This window comes from Acomys minous (genome assembly GCF_964271855.1).
Source record: "Acomys minous genome assembly, chromosome: 16".
NCBI classification, from domain to species: domain Eukaryota; kingdom Metazoa; phylum Chordata; class Mammalia; order Rodentia; family Muridae; genus Acomys; species Acomys minous.
The window spans coordinates 4,076,298-4,100,736 of record NC_140498.1 but is presented as its reverse complement, the minus strand read 5'-3'; the positions used below and the strand labels follow the sequence as shown (position 1 = coordinate 4,100,736).

Below are 24,439 nucleotides of genomic sequence, written 5' to 3'. Positions count from 1 at the left end.
AGAGCCGAGACCAAGAGCAGCACCTGCCTCAATGAGTGAGAGGTCCCAGTAGGGCATTTCTAGGAGTCTTCTGTCACTATGAGACCATACCTGAGCCCTTCTAACACCTTTGTGCCAAGCAGGCTTCATATTAGGGGTGCTCACAACAGATGAAGGTCTGCACATAACCACCCCCCCAGACACGAATGCTTCCCCCGCCCAGTTGCCACTCCAAAGTAAGTTTTCTGTAATCCTAGTGGAAGAAAAGCAAGTATTGTGCTGTCAGACCCCCTTGTGGTAATCCTGAGACATCCAGAAAGGGGCTCCTGTCATCTCCAGCCCTGCTGTCATCTCCAGCCCTGCTTCTCCTTTTCATATTGCCCGTGCTAACAGCGAGACCACCAAGCACTCACTCTCAAGCCAAATCCCCAAGGCCATTTTTGATCCTGCTCAGCCCTCACGTCCTATCTGACGTTAGTCCCTTTGACTACCCTTCCCTGGTGACTGTGGGGCTCACACACTGCCTTTCTCCGGCCTCCCTGCTGTCCCCTACTCTTGCTCTTCACCAGATTGCTCCTGCCATGCCCTGACTTGTCTCCTGGCTCCACTTTGCTCCTCCCCATCTCTTCTTCCATTAAAACCCATGGAATGGGGGCTCTGGAAGAATGCAGACTTGCTTCTGACCACCCTTCGCCTCTACCATCACCCTCGCTAAAGCCTTTCAGGGGCTCTTCATCGCCCTCATTCATCTTGACGACACTCGGGCCCCTGTGCTTTGTCTCAGGCCCCACGTATAGACATGTCCCTCTGAATCTGGCATCTGTCACTGTTGCTGCATTGTACCTTACTCTGCTCCACCATAGGCTTTAAGAATAGATTCCACACACTTAACCTCTCCTCTAAAGGTTTATGCAGCTGACACTCCTGGAGGCTGAAAGGTCCACGGCTAAGGAGCTGCATGTGATGAGAGCTTTCTTGCTGGAAGGGACCCAGTGCAGTCCTGAGGCAGCACAGGGCACTGCATGACAAGAGAAGCGTGTCTAAGAGGGAAAGCCAAAACCGCCTTTCATGACAGATCCAATCTCCAGCTAACCTACGAATCCATTTTTAAAAGCAGAGCCCACAGGTCCTAATCGCCTCTTAAAGGTCCCAGCTGGCCCAGCATCATCAAGTAGCCGTGTACGTACTAAAAGATGAAGCATAGAAGGTGGAAAGCACAGTGCTTGCTGCACATCAACCCCTGGAAACTACTGCTGCTGCTGGCATCCTTGGCGGGTGGACAAAGCCGCAGGTATCCTTTGGTCTCCTTTGCCAACCTGTGTGTCCTCACAGAGCTGCCTCCCCTACCCACTTTGTCTTCAGTTCCCCTGCCACTGCTCCTCTCTTACCCCACTGCTCTGTGCCTCGCCCTCTGTTCTTTGGCCACCTCTCTTCTGAGTCCCACTGAGCTGTGCATCTGATACTTGCAGCATCCCAGATCCGTCACAGCACATCTGGACCCCCTGGGGTTCCTAGTAAGCTGTTGCATGCCACTGACCAGTTCCTAACATAGAGCTAACTTCTCCTTTCAGCCTAGTGCCCTTCCTTCTCTGAAAGGGAGCCCTGACACTCAGTTCTCAAACACTGATCTCTACTGGCCACCACTCCAGTGCCACACATCGGCTTGCCTGAGTGCTGTGCTTCAGATTCTCTTTGAAGTTGCTTTCTCAGTCTGGTCTTACAGACTTGAATGGTTCCTCTTGTCCAGTCTCCACACAGTGCCACAGATAACCTCATAACATAAATGTCATATGGCCATTTCTGCCTGATCCCTGGGGGCTTTCCTGTTACATGAGCCAAAAGGAGAGCTTCTCCTCATGGCCTCCAGGTACTGCAGGAGTTACTCCCGACTCAGATTTGCCTTGCTGTCTGTCTTAGTCACAGCCAGTTTCAGCCAGAATCTCTGTGAACCTCTGGGTGCTTGGTGCTTGCTCCTCCCTCCTGCTGGCATGGGCTTTGTCCTGACAGCCTGGTTGCCTTAGTTCTTTTCAGAACAGCCTTGTTTCCTGTTATCTTTTACCTAGTTGCTTTACTGTGTGATTATCTGAGTGTCTGTCTCCCTGGACACCTTGCAAATTCCTTGGGGACAGGTGAGCCCTATTGATTTCCGTAGCCTGATGCATGCCTGGGACAGAGTGGGTTAGTAGTGGATGGAGGCTGGTGGCCTTCTCTTCACTCTGCCTTGACCCCATCCACAGCCATGTAAGTCTCGTCCTCACCAACCCTTGCCAGCGTTCATTTCCAGGTCTTTCTACCCATAGTCTGTCTGCATAGTGCCTCAAGTCTTTGTGTGAGAACGTGTAGGAGGTTCTGCAGCATGTCAGAAGTGATCATAGCAGGGACCGCGCGCCGCACTTAGCTGAAGACATAAAGGCGTCCGTGCTAACTAACCCCTCCTGAGAACTGAGACTGGTCACAGGACCAGATGATGAAAGGTGATGCTGAGGGCAAGTAATTTTATTCATGTTTTGGAAACTTTACCAATGACCTAAAAATTCTCATTTCAGAAGTTCTGGTAAAGTTCCTAGCCTCTGCAGATGGCCAAAAATCTTGCTCCTAGAAATTTATTCTTTAGTCACAATTTGTGTTTTAAGATATATATGTCTATAATTAAATGTATTATTTGATAATCTCTTCATGGTTGGGCCCCAGAGAATTACATTTACACACACACACACACACACACACACACACACACGCAAACGCAAACACACACACACACACACACACACACACACACACACACACACACTCAAAACACATAGTAGGTTTATCTTAAAGGTCAGGTTCACTGTGAGGAGGCACATGGGTCAGCCTGCCGGGCCCTTTATCTGCCATCTGAGCTCTCCCTGCTCAGCCTCGTGCTTGGCTACGGATTGGCAGGCTTAACTTTGTATACTCAAGTCACTGTGGCCTGGCGGCTAAACCTACATCAACCACCTTGGCTTGCCCTTCTGCCAACATTCTGATCAGAACAGATCCCATTATGAGGGACTGTGGGTATGGCATGACACACGAATGACAAAGCCTTCACAGCAAGAAAGCGATTGTTTATTGAACAGATTCGCAGTGATTGTATATGTGTTGTATACACACACACTGCTGTCGGTTGTTTGGATAAAGTCAGAATTTGAGCACAACAGTCCTTTAAAGAAACAGTTTGATTGTTTCTTGCTGTTTGAGCAGAGAGATGGCAGCATTTAAATTGTAAGAGGGAAAAAATAGGATGCAGTTGTTGGGGAGAGGGCACTAAAGGTGGGGTCACCGACCAGCAATGGTGTCCCGCCAGCAGCTGACCAAGTTCTGTGTAGAAGTGATGGGGAAGGGAAAAATGGAAGAGCATTGTGGCTGAAGGAAGGGTGTTCTCAGAGACGGAGTGAAAATAGAAATCAGAGGAAGGGACCCAAGGAGTCTGGTGAAAGTACTTAACCCAGACAGGCTGCAGCCCTGCGGATGTGGCATTGTCAGAGCAAAAGAAATGGCAGTTCCACGCAGCCATCAGCATTAAGAGCAGGAAGATGTGGGTGCTTTCTGTGTCCTGGTAGACATTGCACAGAAGTTGCTGTGGCCTTGAAAGCTTTGTTTAAACAAATGTGTATATCACATGAGCTTTAATAAGTATCGGTGGAGTGATGAGTGAAAGTCAAGCCAGTATCAGATCCCTTTGCTTGACCCAAGGCAGCAAGCAGGTGGAGCGAGGCTCATGACCAAGGACCAGGTAGAGTCATTTCACCCAAACCAGCGTTAGCTCTTTGCTAAATGCCTGGGCTACAACTGGATGGCTCCCAGCCTGCACATCCAAAGGAATGGAAGAGTAACAGCACCTCACATCCAGGAAACTGACCAAAGGACCCTGGTGGAGTGGTCCCAGACCACAGACTACATCCCTGCAGCCGCCAAGCTGAGGTCTGGCCATGTAAACACAGGCTTGCATTTCCCAAGTCCACATCCCACCCTAGCAGGAGCAGAATCCTCGGCAGAGAGCCCTCCGGCTGTGTGTGGCCTGGCACAGCCCTCACTGGCAGTGGGACAGTCCCCTCTCTGGAGAGCAGGTTGTCCTAAACTTGCTGCATGCCTCATCGTTCCCCCCCCCCCCGCCCCGCACCTCACTGAAAGCCAAAGGGGCATTAATGAGCAGTGACAGCAGCTCTGGGAGGGGAGAGCCTTTGGTCCCCCTCTGTTTGGAGAAGATGACCTGTGGGACTCAGCAAGAACTGGGCTCAGTTGCTTTTCTTTGAGGCATTCAGAGTCTTCCCACGTATCTCATCTATCCTCATGACACCCCTGAGAGGTCTATACAAAGTTATGATTATGCCTGTGGATTCCAGTTCCTGACTCCGTGTCATTCTAAACCCCAGGCTCATCCCCATCTCACTTTTCTGAACATAACGATACCCTTTGGGTAATGAACCGTCTCAGGCTCAAGCCTCACCAAGGGTGGCCCCCTCCTTTCCTTTCCCTTTTCTCTCCTCCTCCTTTCTTTCTTTCATCCTTCCTTGCTTCCTTCCTTCCTTTCTTTCTTTTTAAGTTTGATTTATTGCTTAGCATTCTAGCCAGGCTCAATGGATGTTCAGAATATTATAAATAATGTGGATTGAAAGATCGTGATGAAATGTTTATTACATTCTTAGAAAGAGAACAAGGAATGGCTCGCAGAGCGTGGGAAGGAGGGGCGCGAAGGGAGGGAAGGCGGCGCTCACTCCTAGGGTGTCTCAGTGTGCCCATAAAGGGTGCCCAGAGGGGGCAGAACGTAGACTGCAATCCTGCTATCAAGAACGCAGACGTGTTCCGGGAGCACAGACAATTCGCGTGAAGAATGTGGGGCCATGAGGAACTAATCACGGGACACTCCCTCTCCCGTTTCCTCAACCATGCTGTTGAAGAAGGCCTCCACTCACAGTGGGGCTGCCCGAGCCTTCAGCTAGCTCTCATGGGAGGTTAGCTGTGGGTGTCCTCTGGAGGAGCAGGCAATGGTGGCTAGCCTCACCAGAGTGAGAAGGGCCCTCCTCCCTTGACGAGAGTACAGTTAGAATCTACAGTGTGTTTTCTCAGGGCTTGAAAATACAAATGCTATTCAAAAGAGGCATCTAATATAAGAAATGACTGTGTCCCTGGCCCAGTGGTCATGTTGGGAACTGAAGCCAGCCAATCCTCGTCTGCCTGATGGGCCTCATCTCTGTCCTTCCTCTTTTAGACCCTACCTTCCCCTCTATGAGGAAGAATAGCAACTCCAGGCAGTTGTGACTTGGCTCCCTGATGCTGCATGGAACGTCTGGCAATCTGGCGGACATGTTTCCTGGAATCCGGTTGTTGTGAACAGGAACAGTCCTTTGGCCCCACCAGCTGCTGCTCTGCGCCCTGCAGACCTCCTCAGGAGGAAATGAGGCTGAGGGGATGTTGTGGAGGTTGATTTGTGACAGTTTCATGTGTCAGATGCGTTCTGGGATATACCATTTCTCGTGAGGCTTTTTCATCAGCTATTAGAGTCTGTGTACCCACCTTACCCCAGCACAGTGACCCTCCTTGAAGTTAAGGCCCCTACCTAGTTACCAGCCAGTGCCCAGAGAATGCAGTCCTCCCTTTCAGGCTAGTGGCTATGTTGTTGTCAGCCTTTGATCCTAACCTCTGGACCAGTGGTTCACTAACTCCCAAACACAGACTCCTGGGTGGGACTGGAAGTTGCATTTCTAACAAGATCTTAGGTAAGCTGCTGGGCCTGGCCCCATTACACTGAGCAAAGCTATCCTCAGCATAGAATCTTCCATTGCAGGGAATTTTCAGTTGGTTTTCTCAAGAATGTATTCAAAGAAAGGATGGCAAAAAAGGGAACCGATGAAGTGTGAAGTGGAGTTGTCGGTTCAATACAGAGAAGGGTGTGAGTGGCTGGAAACTCGGCGTTCACATCATCCCAGGCGGAAACCTGTGGGTAGCTAGTGTAGCCTCCCATTGTACTGAAAGCTAGGCACAGGCAGGAGCAGACTCTGGCTGCCTAGGACTTCACACCTGGGTCACTAGGACTTCACACCTGGGTCACTAGGACTTCACACTTGGGTCACTAGGACTTCACACCTGGGTCACTAGCTATGAATGTGCAGCCTATTGATTATGAATTGGAAATCATGTTAGCCCCTTTTGGTTCTTCAAAACCAGAACTTCCTAATTACCTTAATAACTTCTTTGTTCATAGTTCCATGTTTATTCATTCATTTATTCAGCACCTGTTTATTGAGCAGCTACTGTGTCCAGGTCTTATTTGGGAACTGCCACTGAGCCAGAAAGTCATGTGACATCTATTCTGCTGACTCCTAATATTCCGGAGTGGATCTAAGTTGTGCACTTCTGCGTATTCAACCAAAGCAGAAATAAGTGTTGAATATATGAATTTTAGCCAAGGATAGACCAAATGTATGACTCAGTCCCCAAAGACTTTATCATACAGTGATATAGCCATGTTTAGTGTGTACAAATACACCATCTGTTTGCCCAGTGACCTAGTGAAGCCACACAATGAGGGAACTCTCATCAGTAGTTACAGGATGAGGTTATAGGACCTCTGTGCACACATGGTAGCACTCAGGGCACAGTCACAGGAAGGCATGGCCTGCTGTCTCAAAGAATGTACAGATGATGTCTCACAAGGCAGACACTTGTATTTTTCCCATGTTACATGACTGGCACATCCTGGTGTTGGTATGACACTTAGTCATGTGTCTCTTACCAATGCGACCTTTACTGTAACCATAAAGTTGTGACCTATTTAGGTCCCCTGCACATTAAATGTCTTCATTTATTAGTTTGTTTCACCAGTGTTGGGGATCAAGCCTAGGGCCTCACACATGCTAAGCACATGTGCCACCAGGAGCTGCAGGGCCCCACCCTCCACCCCTACCCCCCTTAAGTAGAGGAAAAGACTTCCACCTTGCTTGCCAGTCCTCTGAAGTGACTCAAGCATTCCTCTTGCTGTTCCCCCAGACACAGCTGTTCCCAGCCTTCCAGCTCTGATCCAGTGTGTCCTTCCACCTTAAACCCTCTTTGTTGACAGAATCTCTGTCCAGGTGTTTAAGCTAGCCATATCCTAGCAGTTAGGACCTGGTATCGTCTCTGTGTTTCTAGAAGGCTCAATAGAAACACTGTCTAATCTGGGCAGTGGTGGCACATGTCTTTAATCCCTGCACTCGGGAGGCAGAGACAGGTGGATCTCTGACTTCAAGGCCTGCGTGGTCTACAGAGTGAGTTCCAGGACCCTGTCTCAAAAAACCAAAAAAAAAAAAAAAAAAAAAAGAAAGAAAGAAAACGAAAAAAGACAGACAGACAGACAAACAACAGACTGTCTAGTCTGCTCGTGGCACTTACCCGAGGTGTATGTCTCAGGCCACGAAGGTGATTGGAGGGTTCCCAGTTCTAGCTCTGAGGTTTCACTTGGCATTTCCTGCTACAACATCATCAAAAGCTTTCCTGCGTGGAGAATAAGTGTTAAGGCTCCCAGGTAACATCCTGTTCATAGGAGGGCATCCTTAGTGGTTGTAAAGAGTGTTTGAGGATGGATGAGCAGAGGCAGCAGCATCGCAAGTCCCCCATGATGAACCGACAGGTCCCTTCCCTTCACTCTGGAGTATGGGAGGCCTGCATCCATGCCACATGCTCACAGGAGAGCCCTGATGCCTGGGACCCCTGTTGCTCCTGTGACTTCTGCGACTGGCCCCTAAGCTCAAATGCTGCTGTGAAAAAAGGATCTCTTTCCCATGATCATCCCTAGACACAGATGGAATGTCCTCTTGTTGTCATGCTGGGTCCCACGGAGCTCACAAAGCTGGTAGCTCATCCTGCTAGTGAAGCCAGCCAGGTGTGGTTTCACTCCATTCCTCCCAGCCAGCTTCTCGCCGTAGCTTTAGCATTAAAGTTGCTTTCTCAGTTGTAGGGAGAAGAGCGCTCGGGTGCCATGCAGACACACACCCTGTTTGATTAGTTATTGTTCTGTGGCCGGGGATGAGCTGCGTAATGGAAAGCAGCTCAGGGAAAAGGACATGTTGTGGCTCAGAGCTTTCAAGGCCTCGGTCCATCCTGCCAGTGGCACGGTGGCAGAAGCTGCCGCTCACATCTGGACGGATCAGGAAGTGGAGGGAGGGAATGCCAACATTTGCCTGGCTTTCTCCTCTTTCCCCTTTCTTCAGTCTGAGACCACAGCCCATAGGACGCTGCCAGCCACTTCAGGGTGGGTCCTCCCTCTTATCCGCCCCCCCCCCACAGTTAATCCTACATGATTCTGAATCCAGTCATGTTGAAGATGAAGATTAAACAATCATAACTTCCCACGGACTATGAATTCCACTGCACGAACGGGCTTTTTATTTAGTCATTTTTATACACACGCAGAGTGTCAGAGGAGTTTGTACATACATTTTGAAGTCTATTTTCATGATAAAGCCACGGAAGAGTGAAGGAGAGAAAGTTTTCAAGAAAAGCCTGGCAGGCAGCTCTAGTTTTGCTAAGAGTGGTCAGGCCCAAGGGCACGTGGCTGACCAGTACTCGCCACAGGGCTCTCTGCTGCCGTCTCCCCTGGCGCACAGAGGGAGGCCTTACATTCCTGCACGTGTGCGTGTGTCGTGGACCTCCCATTTCGCTGTCCAGGTGGAAAGAGACAACCACTCATGAAGCTAATGAGTGGGCGAGAGAGCTCAGCGTGCTCCAGGATGACCACTTAAACTGTAAGGCGGCCTTTTGGATACTTCTCTTTCTGTGACGGGATCAAGCTTCACAGCCACGACAAATAGTTATAACTTGTGTTCTAGTTATTTGAAAAAAGACTTAGCTTTTAGCGTGAAAGGCGTCTGGCTGGTCTCCCGGCGGCCTTTCCTTTTCTTTTCTCCCATAGCCTTTAACAGCTGTCCTTGCCACTGTGGCCCTTGGTTCCATCTGTAATTCATGTCACCTTAAAGGCCAAAGGAACACTGAGGCTAGGTGGGGCAGATGTGGCCTGCGGGGTGACAGAGAGTGTCTTTCACCTGGAGCTTTGGAAGTGGCACTAGCCGTCCCAACAGGACTAGGAATGCGTTTACCCCAGGTCCTCCGAACATAGCGTGACATATTGCATATGTTACTTCATCCTACTTCTACGCCTCAGCCTGGCTTCCTCTCGGTTTCGGAGACCAGCTGGTGCCCAGCGCTCTGCAGCTCTCCGCCAGCACTGTGAGGAAGTGAAACGGCCTCTAATAGAAGCAGCCATCAACTTAAGACCTACAGTTCTCATTTAGCTGCAGAACAGCCACAGCGGGCCGCTTGACGGACAGCAGCTACACAAGGAACAGCGCGCCGCTCCCCACTTCATACAAGACCCCGTGTCCCCCACAGACCAAGCAGGCACCAGCTCCCCGCCTGACTCCCATCCTGGAAAGTGCTGGAATCCACCTACGAGGCCTTCCTCTCCAGCTCTCTGCCGCATTCTATAATAAGTTCCCTGTCTGCTTCCACTTGTCATTACATCACCCTTCATTCCACGAAACTCTCGTAATGTGTTATTTCTAAGCTTCCATTGCTGTTAACATTTAAGGTTGGAAGTTTCCCGATGCCACGTGGGAAGGCACCCTCATCTTACCTGCAGTATGCTTCCACGCCCCATTGTTGGATGGTTAATTTCTAAAAAGTATTAGCATTTCCTCCCTGCATGCACCTCAAGCCTGGAAAATAAATAAATAAATAAATAAATAAATAAATAAATAAATAAATACAGCTTTGTGCTACCGCCTAGATGCCCACCAGGACAGAGAGAAGAGGCTTTCCTTCATGGCTCTTGATAGCTTCTAGTACATTGAGGTATCTGCTTATCTTTGTCCTTCCCCGTCTCTCCCTCCCCCACCATCAAGTCATGAGGGCAGCAGTTTGCTGGTCTGCTCTGTTCATTGCTGTAGGTGTAAAATACAGACTTTCAGAGACTAGCTATGCAGTTTTTAACCTACCAAGCCAGGCCGGCAGTGAGGACCTTTATCATTTGTTTAAGTATTTATTGAGCAGCTGAGTGTATGATGTAATAGCAAATACAAGGTGCGTGTAAAGCTCCCAGCACCATTGAAGTTAGTGGACATGGCCTTTGCTAAAGGCGAGGTCATGACAAGGGACCTCATGCAGTCGCCTGGGACCTCTCTGAACCATTCAGGGGTCTCCATGTGCTGCTGCCCTGGAGAAGGAAGGATCCAACAACTGGTCTGCTCATCTGGCGCTTCCTTGTTGGCTGCGTTTACAGAGGTTGAGCTGTAATGAATGCCCTGACATTTACTCCGAGGACCTGTGGCCCCGGAGCTGGATCCTGTCTTTTTTTACATCTTGACTTTTCAAACAGCATCTATGACATTTATTAGACAACATTTACAGACCATAGGATATGTGACTATGAAAGAAAAGGAGTTGGTGGGGAAAGTGCCACTGCATTTAAATCAGCAATTTCTGTTTGGAGCTGGTGTCCAGAGATGCAGCCCAATGCCACATGCTCCAAGGAGCAACACCTCCCACCTTTTGAGACTAAATGGGTAATAAGAAAACACTTACATGCTGCGCTTAGATTTTTTTTTTTCAATTATTCCTGTAGTCGATCTGCCTGCTGAAGGAGCTTGGCCACAAGCAGGAGGAATATCTTTGGCTCTTTTAGGTTCAAAACAAAACAAGAAAAGCTATGAAATGTATTTGAGTGATTGGGGTTCCTAGCAGACGGGATGGTTTGGCCAACCAGGTCGAAGGGAAGATCAGGCCCAAGGCAAGTGCTAGAACCGTCAGGGCTAAGTCTATGGCCTGTTGTTGCTTGACTGCGTCCCCGACTGTAACCTGAGCCCCAGCTGTGCACCATCCTGAGTACAGAAGTCTGGAGGAAGGTACCTGGTGACTCTTCTGAAGGCCACCATGTCCACTGGCTCTACAGAGGCAGGGTCAGGGTGAAGAGCCCAGGCCACTAGGCCACCTCGCAAATGCTGCCCTGGGGTCTGCAACTCGGGGACTTTCCTCAGATCTCGTAACCTCTGACGCCTTGTCCAGGTGCTTTGCTTCTCAGCACTGATGGGTGACGACGCCGAGCCTCTGCCCCGACTTAGGACTTCAGCAGCAGAGCCCTTGGGTCACGTTGCCAGGTGTCCCTAATTAGTGCCAGGTGGCGCAGCCTGGTCTAACTAAGCAGGACAAGTGAAGGAGTCTGTTGTAGAGAATCTATAGCCTGGCTGGAACCATCTAGAAATCTTTTGACACGAAGTCCAGAGGGAATTGTCAAAACAAGATATCTATAACATTATTCCTGCCTGGCTTTTCCAAGACAGTTGAATCCCTGCCAGACAGATTTGCGTTCCCAGGGGCAGCGCGCAGCACGGCCAGGGGATGTTTCTTAGCAAGTATTGATGCGCCAGAGAATTGACTTTAACTTATTGCCCTGACAACTCGTAATGTGTTGCTTTCGATTGCCGATGCGAAGGATTATCTATGTGCAATTGGATGCTGCTGTTGAACCGTGGCGAGTGTTGAGACGAGCTTATTTCAGGGACAGGAAATGAACAACACTTTAAGACACAGATAGGGCCTGGAAGCGTCAGCACTTTCTGTGCAGGAAGCAGCTCTGATGGCCAACTTCTCGCTCACTCCCTCTAGAAAGCATCATTATAGCAGTCTGCTTGCTTTTGGGAGGCTGGTAGAATTGGAGTTTGTGCCCTGCTGCCCTCATGAGACTGGCAGGCCCATGAGGGACGAACTGTGTGTCTTGCCATGTAGTAAGCACTCAGGGAACATTGTGGACACGGGTTGCCCTCCTGAGTAAGTCCTTTTTAGGATAGTATTTATAAAACATATAATAAAGTCTCCTATATAACCCAAGGTAACCTCAGCCTCCCCAGAGCACTGCTAGCACTGTAAGCATGTGCCATCACATCTGGCTTCCGGGCAGGGCTCCTGTTCCACATTAGAACAGCTTTTGACCAAGTCTCCTCTCTTGTTGTGACCTAACTTTTGGCCAGCGAGGCGAGTGCTCACACAGAGTCTCTGTTGACCAATTGCTGTCCAGTCCATGGCCTGGGGGCCTAGAGCGCAGCCCCACAGCTACCTGACGCTGAGCCAAGCGCTGGGCCCTGGATCCAGAGAGCCTGCCTTCCGTTATTAGGCTGCCCTCCAGCTCCTCTGCTCCACAGTCTAAATTCCTTTTAATTTCCTGTTTCTAGGCCAGTTCTCCTTCCCCTTCCCCCACTTCAGGTGGCTTCATTGCTTCCCACTTCCTGCCGAGAGAGGTTGTTCCCTCTGGCCCCCAGATGTGTCTCTGTAACTGCTGTCACCTCTTCTGTTTCTGTTTCCACGTTGCCAGGGCTCTCTGCTCTGCTGTCAGCACTAGGGGCTTTGCTCCAGGTGGGCATGGGCCTCCGGAAGAGAGAGCAAGGTGTCTTCTGTTCTCTCAGAGTCACCTCAGCACAGATCAAGCACAGCCGCCCCTGGGTGCCACTGGGAGCCACTGGCCTTGCCTTTCTGAAGAACTGTCTGGGGAAAGATCATGCATCATGCCTTCAGGAGGCTGGTGCTCTCCTAAAAGTAAAGGCAGCAACTGTGTGCCAGGTGCTGGTAAGACCACAGGAAGCCCCAGGAAACGTGTCTGTGTCCCTCATGACCCTGGGGAGGCTGCGTAGAGAGGGACTGGGTAGTCTGCCTGCAGAGGCTGGAGAGGGACCAGGAAGGCGTCTGTCTGCAGGCTGCCATCTTCCCTCTGCATGGTCCTCAGACCACAGTGCCCTCTAACCGCAAGGCCTGTTTGTTACCTCTGCTCGGCATGACACAACCAAGAGACAGAGTGAAGATCAAACAGTTTAATTCCAGTGTTTCTGTTGTTAGAACCAAAGCAAATGCAGGTCCTATATGGTAGCCAAATTTTTGCTTTGCTGTGTGGTCCTTTTGTGTGTGTTTTGTTTTTGTTTTTGTTTTTGTTTTTGGAGACACGGTTTCTCTGTGTAGCCTTAGCTGTCCTGAAGTCACTTTGTAGACCAGGCCAGCCTCGAACTCACAGCGAACCACCTGCCTCTGCCTCCCAAGTGCTGGGATTAAAGGCGTGCGCCACCACGCCCAGTGCTATGTGGTCCTTTGAGGCGCCACATTGTCACCTGTGTGTCGCATACCATCCTGTGCTACCTTCATTCTCCAGGGATTCCAGTGACCATTGGCTGCACTCTCCTGTTGGGACTTCCCAGCTTGCTGAGCCCAGCTCCGAGACACTCCCAGCCAGAGAGTCGGGCCTCCTGCCCAGAGGCAGCTCTGCTGCTGTCCGGCTACCACCACGGGGCTCCCGTAGGGAGCACCAGTCTCCACTCTTCCACCCAGTGGTAGCCCTGTAAAGTGAGAAGCAGGATTTGGGCACTGGAAAACATTATTTTCTCTTTTCTTTTTAGACAGGTTTCATTATATAGTCCTAGCTGACCTGGAACTCACTCTGTAGACCAGGCTGGCTTTGAACTCACAGAAAGCCGCCTGTCTCTGCCTCTAGAGTGCTGAGATTAAAGTCATGGGTACGTTTATTTATTCTTATGTGTGGCTTCTGTTCTCCTTGTGTGGCTATTGTCATGTCAGTGTCTCTGGTGTTAGTAATACCCCTGTTTATACCCAAATAGCCACACTTCCCAGGCTCCCTGGTCCCCGGCTTCCTCCCATACCTCCTCCCCAAGGCCCAGGGTCTAACAGTCAGTCCCTTCCCGCTTACCGTAACTCCATCCTCAGCCTGTGCCCTGGCTCTGACCTCCACTTCCTCCAAGACTTTTATGGTTCAGCCTTTCACAGCCTCTCTCACCTGGCGTCCCCTTGGCTGAGCTCTGCCTGCCTTTGCCTTCAGCGGCCTCAGCCAGCACAGCTGCCCTTCCTGCCGCTAATAACTGAGGCAGATGCTGCCAGACATTCCACTGTGAACTTCCAACCTTTCCTGGTCACCGTCACCATGGCCCCGCCCGGCTAGAGTCGGTCTCTGGTTCCACCAAATGCCACCCAGGTGTCCCTCTGCCTTTGCCCCTCCTTTTCACTGGAATGGGTGCTGTGACCCTGACCCAGGCTGTCTTGTGGGATCGTCACAGACATGGAGCATCTCCTGTGCACTGTTCTTGGCCGTGCGTAGACAGGAATGCCCACTGTTTCCTGGCAAAGCTGCCATTTACTGAGAGCCAGTTACATTCTGGAAACCTCGTGTCCTCCTTCTTATCAAATCCCCCTAACATGTCTGCAATGCTCAGGCATTGTAGGCTCATTTTACAAGCAGTAGAACCAAACTCAGAGCTGAGACAGTTTCCTCAGGCATCTTAGCCTCCCAGTGGTGGACTTTGCAGTCCTGTATCCCTGACTGTTAGGCTGTGTCCCTCTATCACATCAGACTGCATAATCTCTTGGCCATCCTGTGACCTGGGTGGGAGGTGGCGGGAATCTGTAACGTAAGAACTTAAAGATAAAGGACCTGTCCTTCCTGAGCATTGGCCTTGTACGGATGTGGCCTCAAGGATGTTTCTTGGTCTCCAGGAGAGGCGTGGCTGGCGCTGTGGGGCTGAGCAGCCGTTATGGAAGACACCATGTCTAAATGAACTTTGAGCCTGTGGTTCTGCAGTCAGCTGAGAATGGAAGAGGAATGTGGGTGGGAAGAGCAGGCGGAGAGTGTGGTCTCCATAGCAAAGATGCAGCGAGCGCTAAGGAGATAGCTCACTTGATAAAATATTATAGGCTCAAAACATGAGTTCGATTATTCCCAAAGCCAACAAGAGCATAGTGTGTGCCTGTGATCATTTTTTGTTTTTCGAGACAGGGTCTGTGTAGCCTGGCTGTCCTGGAACTCACTCTGCAGACCAGGTTGACTTTGAACTCACAGCCATCCACCTGCCTCTGCCTCCCGAGTGCTGGGATTAAAGGCGTGCGCTGCCACCCGGCTACATGCCTGTAATCTTAACACGAGGGAGGGGGACAGTGAATCCTAGGAGCTTACAAGCCAACCAGCCTAGCACTTCTGATGACCAGCCCCCATGCTTGTGAGAAGCCCTGTCTTAGGAATGAGAGTGCGTATTTCCTGAGGATGACACCTGAAGCTGGCCTACACACTTGTACTTGAGTGCCCATAAAACCTCTCTCTCTCTCTCTCTCTCACAGACACACACACACACACACACACACACACACACACACACACACACACACACACACACTCACACACACTCACACACTCAAGACAGAGAATACTACTGCCCCACCTGAAGCCATGACACAGAAAGGAAAGCTCAAAGTGATGCCTTGGATGTCAGACAAGAAGCAAACCAAACTTGGGGAGACTTTTGCCTTGTGTCCTAATGGAAACACTACTGGAGGCGGTCACCATGCACCCTTGGGGTAAAGTATCAAGAATACGAGGTAGGCATGGGGGCGCCCTTCTGCCCACTGAGCTGTGAGGCCCGTTGGTGGATAGCTGTGGTGGCCACACCACGAGCAGGCTAGGAACAGACTGCGTCACAGTAGGCTGCATTTTCCAGCTGTCGATTAATCCAAAAAGCAAAAAGCAAACATGTTCCCCTTCCCCCACAACCTTCTCTGCTCTTGGCTTATTTACCTAGTACTGGGAGACATTTACATGAACTTGTAAAAACAAATATCCCGGTTCTGTCTTTTGTCCTGCTCAGTCCCCACCTTTGGCTCAGGAGTCTGTTGCAAAAATAAAATAAAATATTTTAAAAATCCATGTTTGATCTGCAAGAACCAACTGGTTAATACTTAAGCAAATGTCACCTTTGACAGCACAACTGTGAGGGGAAGCTCACCCACTGCGGGCGTTAGTCACGGGGGTCTCGTCTTCACAGGTGGTTGGCTGTGGAGGGCTGGCCTGTTGCCCCTGACTCCTCACCGTGTGGCACACAAGGCAGGCAATGAGAATGTGGATTTTGGTTCAGAACAAGTAGCAGGCTGTCAAGATTGCTTGTTTTGTGACAAACCCAGATAAAAAGAACTGGACAAGGGTGCCCTGCATTCCCAGCTGTCCCGCATCTTCCCACCCCTCCTTGCCTCCTGGTATGGGTCCTTCCCACACTACCCTGCTGCTCCGGGGTAGAAATGGCTATTACTCCCTAGAAAAACTGACCTCCAAACTTACCTTCTCACCCATGCAGTGAACGCCAAGGGCAGTGTTCTGCTCTCTGCTGTGACAAGCGTGTTGGCAGCACACGCTGCCACTCACTGGTTTCCAGTGTTTAACTGGAAAAAGGCATGGGCCATTAATCCAGATGAGCAATCTTTAGAAAACACGCCTCCGTTCCAAAGCCACCGTGTCACTGCCCCTTCCCAGCCTATTAGCTTATTTTAAATTGCCATGTGCTAGACTTGTAAATATCCTAAGTGTTGGGTACTCATCTGGTAAACTGACCAAAGGAAATGGACATTTTTCCCCTACTCTTGTAACCCTTGGCACCTTGTGTCTTGGGAGCAAACATCTGCCTGGCCAGGTGCCGGCAGTGCCGTGGCAGGAGCTGAGTGAAGCGCAGAGGAAGCTACCCGGCCTGCCCGAAGCAGGAGCCTCACAGGTGTTCTGAGCTAGGGCTGGGCCCAGAGTGCTCACTGTTTAGAAGTTGGCAGGCGCCCAGGAGTTCCACTGTCAGTTTTGTTCTGAAATGTCAAACATTTCCTCAGCTAGGGATGGATGATAAGAACCCCTGAGGCCAGAGCGCTGTTAGGAGGGGGGGAAATACAACCCCAATTTCAGTCTTTGACACTTGATTCAGTGTGGCTCAGGTTGTTCCAGGGGCCATCCTGCAAACCTAGGCTCACTTTCCATGTCAGAGAGCTGGGGGCTCTGGCCTGTCTCTGCCAAGCCCTCTGTGGTCACGTTCATCTCTCAGTGGCTCTTTCTACAAGTCTGTGGGCGAGATACACCACAGTCCCACCTCTGGCCACAGGGGCCAGTGAAGGCACAGATGGAAGCAGGCTGGTCAAGAACTGGTCCTTGTTAAAGCCCACGGTTCATATCCCCCCTGCCAGGCACTGACCCCCCTACCCCCACCCCGTTTGTGTGTTTAAATTTTTTCTACCATAAAAAGTGGAGAGAGGGTACAAAAAAAAAAAAGATGAAGAAAAGAAATTGTATCCTAATTTTTCTGCCTCAAAAAGCCTCTACTGCCTGATAAACCCTGTGCTCTTGTTGGGTGTCAGGACCCCTGGGTGGGCTTAGGAAGGGGTTAAGAGGAGAGCTGAGAGCAGACCCATCTGGATCCCCACACAGCCTTGCAGAACCTCTGCGTCCTTGTATATAGAACTGAGAGTGACTAACTATACAGCAGTGATCCGGGCAATGCACCTTTGGAACTGAGCCCCAAGCCTGGTGCCTAGGTCTGACCCCAAACTGAAAGGACCCACACTTCCAGGACGTCTCTAGAAAGGTGCTGGAGCTGTCGTCACCCTTTGCAGCAAGGGTCACTAAGTCAAATCTCCTTGGCCCAGAGGATCCCAAAGGTGCAGCTGGCTTCCTTGACCCACCTAGCGCTGTTTACTTAAGCCTGTTGGAAATGCTCTCTCAGAGGGTTTGTGTTTGCCTGAACGTGTTTAAAATACAAAAGTCTTACTTGTCTTTGCTGCTGAAGTTCCCTTTTCATCTTTGGATAAGCCCTTCCTTTCTCACATGCTATCAACTTACTGTCTAAGGTGTTAAGAGGGAAGTACGCTTCCCTTCAAGTGTGTGTGTGTACGTGTGGGCGTGGGCGTGGGCGTCTGTGCGTGCGTACCCCAGCATGCTGCTACTGAGGTGCTGTGGATCTAGCTCAGTTTCTGTAGTAGACACGTCAGCACCTAACGGCAACACTGTATTGATATTAGCTCTCATAGGCCCTTCCCCTTCAGCCAAAACTTCCTGTCCTTTTCAAACTTCTAGATCCCAAGGAGCTGCCCCCATGTCTCTGTGGTATTTGTTAGCTAGTATGGGCTACTTTTGAACTTCCTATTTGACACGTTTTCCCCAGTTCCTTCTTCTCTATTCACTAATCTGCCTATATCTGACTGTCTCTTCGTGCCCTTCCATTCAGCGTGTTTCCTCATTTATCATATGTGTACTGTGCCTCTGTGGCCGGCTTCGTATTAAGCCCCGTCTTACAGTGATGAATGGGGAGGCACAGTCCCTTCTGTGGACACCGACCTTCCAGGGGAAGAGAGAGACAACTGGGAGCCAGCACTTCAAAAGTGATGGTGCTTACATCTTACTTGGAAATGTGGAGCCGTAGAAAGCACCAATGGCTGCAGGTCACCAAGCAGATCTCCAGGAAGTGACACGACAGAGAACCGCCAGGCAGAAGTTGTTCAGCATGCCCGATGGCTGGAGCTCACAGGGGCTGCAGGACAGCGGGTCATACATGGCCTTCTAGGCTACTGTAGTCTGGACCTCAGTTGGAGCCGATGGAGAGCTCCTAGCAAAGAAACCACCTAACCAAATTCACATTCCCAAAAGACAGCTCCGCCAGCTTTGTGGGAGACTGGCTGTCGGGAGCAAGGCAGGTTTGGTCTGGTATTGCGGTACTCCGTATCAGCTCAAGGCCTCTTCCTGTAGTGCGTACTAACTGAAACCCCATGGATGTTTTTGCCTTGGGAGGTGGCGTCCTTCCTGCGTCCCTTCCTCCTCATTGTGTGTTTCACCATTTTCATCATCACCCTGACTTGAAAATTCAAGACTTGTGGCATCTCGACCACTGTGCACCCCAGCCTCTGGAGAAGCCTTTGCTGTACGCAGCTGTGCATTAGAGCTTGCTGCTGGAAGCCTGTGAGAGCTGTGGTAACCACACCCGTCTTTGGCTTGTCTACATGTTTCTTAAGCAATCAGCTCCTCTTCCCAGGCAAACTCCAGGCCCTGGAGGCGCAAGAATTTGCCCCATTGTGGGTCCTGTCAGCCTGGCCCCAGCATCACGCTGTTGTCTCTTCCTTCTCCTAATACTGCATGGTGTAAACCCCTCACCCCTGCCAAGAGCAGATTTTCAATCACAAGCTGCACTCGAGGCAGAAGAGCTAAGTAGTGGGACTTCTGCCCACAGGGAGCACTCCTGCCCACAGGGAGCACTCCTGCCCACAGGGAGCTCTCAGGCAACCAGAAGTGCTTCCCAAGACAGAAGCAAATTAAAAGATGATGATCTCCCGAGACTCCAAAATATGAAAATGTTAGCATACATGCACACACCTTCTCACTGCAAACTTGTTGAAATGTTAGCTGAAAATATGTACTAGAACCCACTCTGAACTGTTGTGCATAGCCACGTTTACATGGAAGAAAGGAAGGAAATCCCTAGATGAAAGAAAGAAAGACTGAAAGCTAGAATCCAGCAACACAACAGGGGCTGACAAACTTCTACGAAGGAACAAATGAGAAATAATGTTGGAGCCAGACATGGTGGTGCACACCTTTAATCTCAGCAGCACTCAGGAGGCAGAGCCAGGCAGATCTCTATGAGGCTAGCCTGGTCTACAAGGAGAGTTCTCTATTACACAGAGAAACCCTGTCTCAAAACAAAAACAAAAACAAAAACAAAAAAACCAACAAACAAAAAGGAAAGGGTGTTGGCTTTAGAGACTGCTGACAGAATGTTACGGCTCCTTCACTTTTCGGACAACTATTTAAAAATATCAAAGTGGCCTGGGGGTGTGGCTCGTTGGTAGACTGTTTGCCTAGTGTGTGCAGGACCCTCCATTACAGTCTCCTTGTCGGTGTGGTGACACCCGTCTGTAATGCCAACACGTGGAAGCTGGAGGCACAAAGATCAGAAGTTCAGAGTTAACCTTGGCTACGAAGTCAGTTCAAGGTCAGCCTGGGACACACAGGATCCTGTCTCAAAGAGTAAAGCACCCAAACCATTCATTCATAAGCTGCACAAAAATAGACAGTGCAGAAGTGACCTATTAATGTTAGGCGCTCTGTTGTATCAGTGGCTCAGCAGTGTTGAGTCGTGTAACAAAGATGACAGTCGTCCACAGCTTCCACGCTTGTCACCTGAGAGGCACTGAAAAGCTGGGAGCTAGGAGCTTGGTGTGCAGAGGATAGCCAAATTTTGAGGCCTGGCTCTGGCCCTTCCAGGATTTTGTCTTGCCACCCAGGAGTATTGGCACAGCTCTCAACGTGGCCATGGCCTGCTGTGTCCACTGGCCTGCGTAGCCAGAGCTGTGCCCACTGTGCTCTCCGATGCTTCTGGCTTGTGATGCTCTTCTCTGGTGTAGCTCATTAAAAGAGGCGTGTTCTGTTCTCTTTTGCAGGGATGATAATGGTGATTTTATTGCTGCTCGTGGCTATTGTGGTCGTTGCAGTGTGGCCAACCAACTGATAGCAATAAAGGGACCACCCGCTGTGACACCTGCCAGCGATGAATAAGAGCCCAGCACCCTTTTGGTACACAACACCTGCTTTCAATAAATTTTCCACCGCCCCAGGCTCTTGGTGTGTGTCAGTTCGCTTCGGCAGAGGACAGAGTTGAGCAGCTCTGGAGGGCTTCCTAGGGCACTGGCCCCAGTTGTGGCCCTTCTCTTAGTGATTTTTGTTGCTAGCCAGAAGTCCCTCAAGCGGTCACTGCCCCACAGCTGCCAGTGGATTCTCCAGCAGCCACCCCCTGTGTACTGAGCATCCCCAGGCATATAATGTGTAGCCTTGGTGGCTGGTTGCATTGGGGAAGTCACATGCCAATGTGGAAATAAGTGGGTGATTATGTGTCTTGATGTCCCGATAGCAGGGCAGGAGTGAGGCAAAAGCCATATGGAAGGCGTAGCCACGTGGACATGTGTTAAGTATATAACAGTCGGCCATGTTTAATTGCCAACAAAGCCCAGACTCCTAGAAGTGCTAGCTATATTGCCCTGAAGTTTTTGGACCATCTTCATATCTGGAGATGCACCCTTTTATATTTTGCAGCAACATACTTATTCTTCAAGGTTGACGCCTTCCTAAACAAACATAATCCAGATGTGGTGGCTCACGTCTTGAATTCCGGCACTCAGGAGTCAGAGGCAATTGGATCACTGAGTTTGAGGCCAACCCGAGCTTCATAGAGAGATGCTGTCTCAAAAACAACAACAACAAAAGACAAAATTAACACCTTTCTAAGGAGCCGAAAGCCATAGAGACTGAGGTAGGAAGCCGTCAGATGAAAGTGTGGTTAAAAAGCAGGAGAGTGCTGCCTTTATCCAGCCTCTCCACCGGCTCTGACAGCCATGTGTGTCCAGGGTGAGGGCACGTACATACATACTGCAGAAAGAGTGAACCAAGAGTGGAACCGACTGCAAAAGATGCCGGGACCACAGGTGGGGGAGTTCTGAATCTTGAGGGCCTTTCTCCTCTCTGTACAGATAGCACAGTGGGCAGCTTAGCCTTGATTTATCATGGCACAGGAGGAAGAACTATGGCTAATGACAGAACTCTAGCCATAGCATTGGCTTTGGTGAGGCAAGACAAGCCCTGTGACCTTCCTCAAGAGAACGCAACCTGGGGCTGGACAGAGTCAGGCACCAGGAAGAGTGCTCTGGTGTCACTTAGACAGGGGTCCAGAAGTCTAGGCACCTGCTTGACTCTGACTCACTCCAGAAAGCACAGCACAGCATGCCACTTGGCTCGCCTGAAAAAGGGGCTCTTTCTGTAACCCAAGGCTAACCAGGTGTCCCATGGCTCAGGATGCTGTCGTTTGCTTTCCTCTGTGCTCAAACTGTAAGAGTAAGCCAGGCGGGGGCAAAGTTTTCTGCTGATTTGACCAAAGACGCCCGCGATCCTGAGGACGCAAAGGCCCTAGGAGGTGACTTAGCAGGATGGAGGGGGCATGGTATGCCAGGGGGCGGCAAATGGCAGAGAAGATGTGAAGTCTGCTCTGAGGAACAGACTGGAGAGAAAGAAGAGTGGGCTTGTGTCAAGGTCCCATGATTGGGAAGAGAGGAGCCTTGCTGGACTGCAGGCCAAGGCTTTAAGACGCAGTGTACCCTGGGACACATTTGTCAGGGCAGGGTGGTTGCTAATGGATCATCCGATGTAAGACCAAGAATCTGCAGAGCATCATCATCCAGTCTTGTGGGAAACCCCAAATCTGTACAAACAGTGTCATCTCTTTGGAGCCTCCAACTTCAGGGCTCAGAAGAGGCAGCATTGATAGTCTGTTTAACTTTCTCACCTCCTCTTGACTTGCTCAGCACGAAGCCCCGGCAACTCGTGGGACACTTTGAACCAGAGCCACAAAGGCCTGGCTCAGTTGCACTGAAAGCCCTTTTCAGGAAGACACTGGCCCATGTCTGCACACAGTAGCTTCTGTTCTCGGCTGAATGGGCTGTAGGCCCAGTCAGAACATTGCTAGCTGTGTGACCCCAGATAAGTCACTTCACTTCTCTGCACCCATGGGCAGCGCAGAGTAGAGGGAACACTGCCCGGAAGGTTACAACGTAAAGACCTGAGGTCCCAGCCATTGGCGCTGCAGGCAGGGAGACTCTTCCCCTGTCAATCTTCCTGAAGAATGGCTTTCTCATGCTTCTCAGACCAGAAGCAGCCAGGCATACCCGGCTGAGTAGGGTGTACCAGAGAGCCTGCTGTCACAAAACCCAGGTAATATGGCTCCTACAGAGCGGCACTTGCCAGCATGGTTTGCCACCTGCCTCATGCACCCTGGAACTGGCCGACTAAGTCTCTCTGGCACCGCTCACAGAACACAGAGAGGCAAAGCAGCCAGGACACCCTTTTCTTTCTCAGGGGCTTTGTCAATGAAAGTAAACCTTATTAAAATAACAGCATATGATCTGTTTAGCTTAACTGATTATGAATTATATGCATCTTAACTCTGGATACCATATAAAGAAATCCAGACACCTGGGTACAACCGGCACTTTGTTCCATCTGAACTTTATGATTATTAATAATTATACTGAACCTTACCTGTCATTAGCCCCAACACAGCCTCCTCAGCGGATCTGCAATGCCTGGGCCTAGACACAGCATCCACCAGGCCTTTGTCAATCCGACACAAAAACTCCTGCACCCTTTAAATGTGCTGCCTGCTGCCAGCCGGTCTGCTGGGCTTGGCCACTGGCTCCTTGAGTTTGGATCTTTGGGGCTTTCCTACCACGAGGCTGCTTCAGAGTTCCCACCTGACCCTCAGCTTCAAGAGCTGTTCATCCTCACTACTCAGAACGGCCAGCAGCTGGCCCAGACAGCTGTTTGCCCTGCTCCCTCAGGTAATGAATGGCATTAGCAGCTTTCATATGGACCCTGATGAATTTAAGAGGTGTCTATCTTCCTACCTCTTTAAACCATAAGACCAAACTCTCTCCCTCCCTCCTTCTCCCCCTCCCCCCTCTCTCCCCCCTCTTTTACTGTACCCTGGGATTTCACAAGCTTCCTGCCAACTATGTGCCAACAACTAAAGGCCCTGACCTCCATCCAGAATGCTTTGCTGTCCCGCCAAGCCTCCGGGTTGATAAAGCAATGGGTTAAGCCATCCACGTTCAGTATTTCTCTCTCTCACTTTTCTTGGCAAAGTTCTTCTATGTCTCTATTTAGTCTGAGACCTCAGGGTGTGTCTACCCTGGGTGGGCGTCCTCATTGAAGGCACTGTCCCTGGGAGATGCAGAGGTGGGGTGGGTGAGCCTCACCAATGCGCAAGCCCTCCCTGGAAGCCTCTGGTCTTTGTACAGAACCGGCCCCCAGGCCCTGATGAGGTCTGCTCAGCTACCCAGGGGCTTCCTCCCATCTTCCTCCAGCTTTTCCCACCACCTTGGGCCAGCGCTTAGCAGAGGCCTTGCTTGTATTCTGTTTTCTTAGCACTGGACAGATTTCAACACCTTGTCTCCCAAGCCAGGTGGAAGGCCCTAGGAGGCAAGCGACTTGTTCAGTTCGTTCCTGTGCCTCTGATCAACAGTGTGCTTCCTGCCAGCGCAGAGCCCAGCTGTGAGGGGGTCAGAGCACACTCAGACACAGACAGCTTTGTGGAGAGAAAAAAGCTGTATCATGAAAAGTCCTTGAGAACTGAACTCTTGGCTTAAAATGACCAAAGATGAGTATCAAACTGCCAAGTAGTCATGGAACTCTTAGCCCCAGCTGGCCTTGGGAGTCTGATACTGCAGACAAGGCTTGCTCTTTCTTCAGCCTGGCCAGCCAACCAGAAAGTGCTCTCGGCCTCACCAGGCATTGGCATTTACCAGGACCCATTTCTGAAATAGACTGGGACACCAGAGTCCCCGTGTGTACCTGGCTGTCCTGGCTTGGAACCCAGCTCCCCACAGCTCAGGGGAGGTTTACCTAACAGTTTCATCCTCAAGCTGCCCATCCACTCTACAGCAAGGGAAGGCTTTCCTGCCTTCAAAGCCAGGACACAAAAAAAGTCCACGTTGCCGAGGGGTTGGACCAGACCTGTAGGTGTGTCTTGTCCTCAGAAACACCAGGTGCAGAACAGAGCCAGGTCAAAGGGCCATGGCAACACAC

General features: G+C 50.5%; 1 protein-coding gene across 2 annotated transcripts in view; it reads left to right on the top strand.

Annotated features, from left to right (window-relative positions):
- STX8 (syntaxin 8) overlaps positions 1-20,423 on the top strand; it is a 224,184-nt gene extending 203,761 nt beyond the window's left edge. For both annotated transcript variants that reach the window (XM_084761869.1, XM_084761867.1), the window contains one exon: positions 20,251-20,423. In XM_084761869.1, the coding sequence (XP_084617995.1) occupies positions 20,251-20,318 (68 nt within the window). In that variant the 3' untranslated portion in view covers positions 20,319-20,423. The remainder of the gene's footprint in view (positions 1-20,250) is intronic.
- Positions 20,424-24,439: the final 4,016 nt, after the last annotated feature.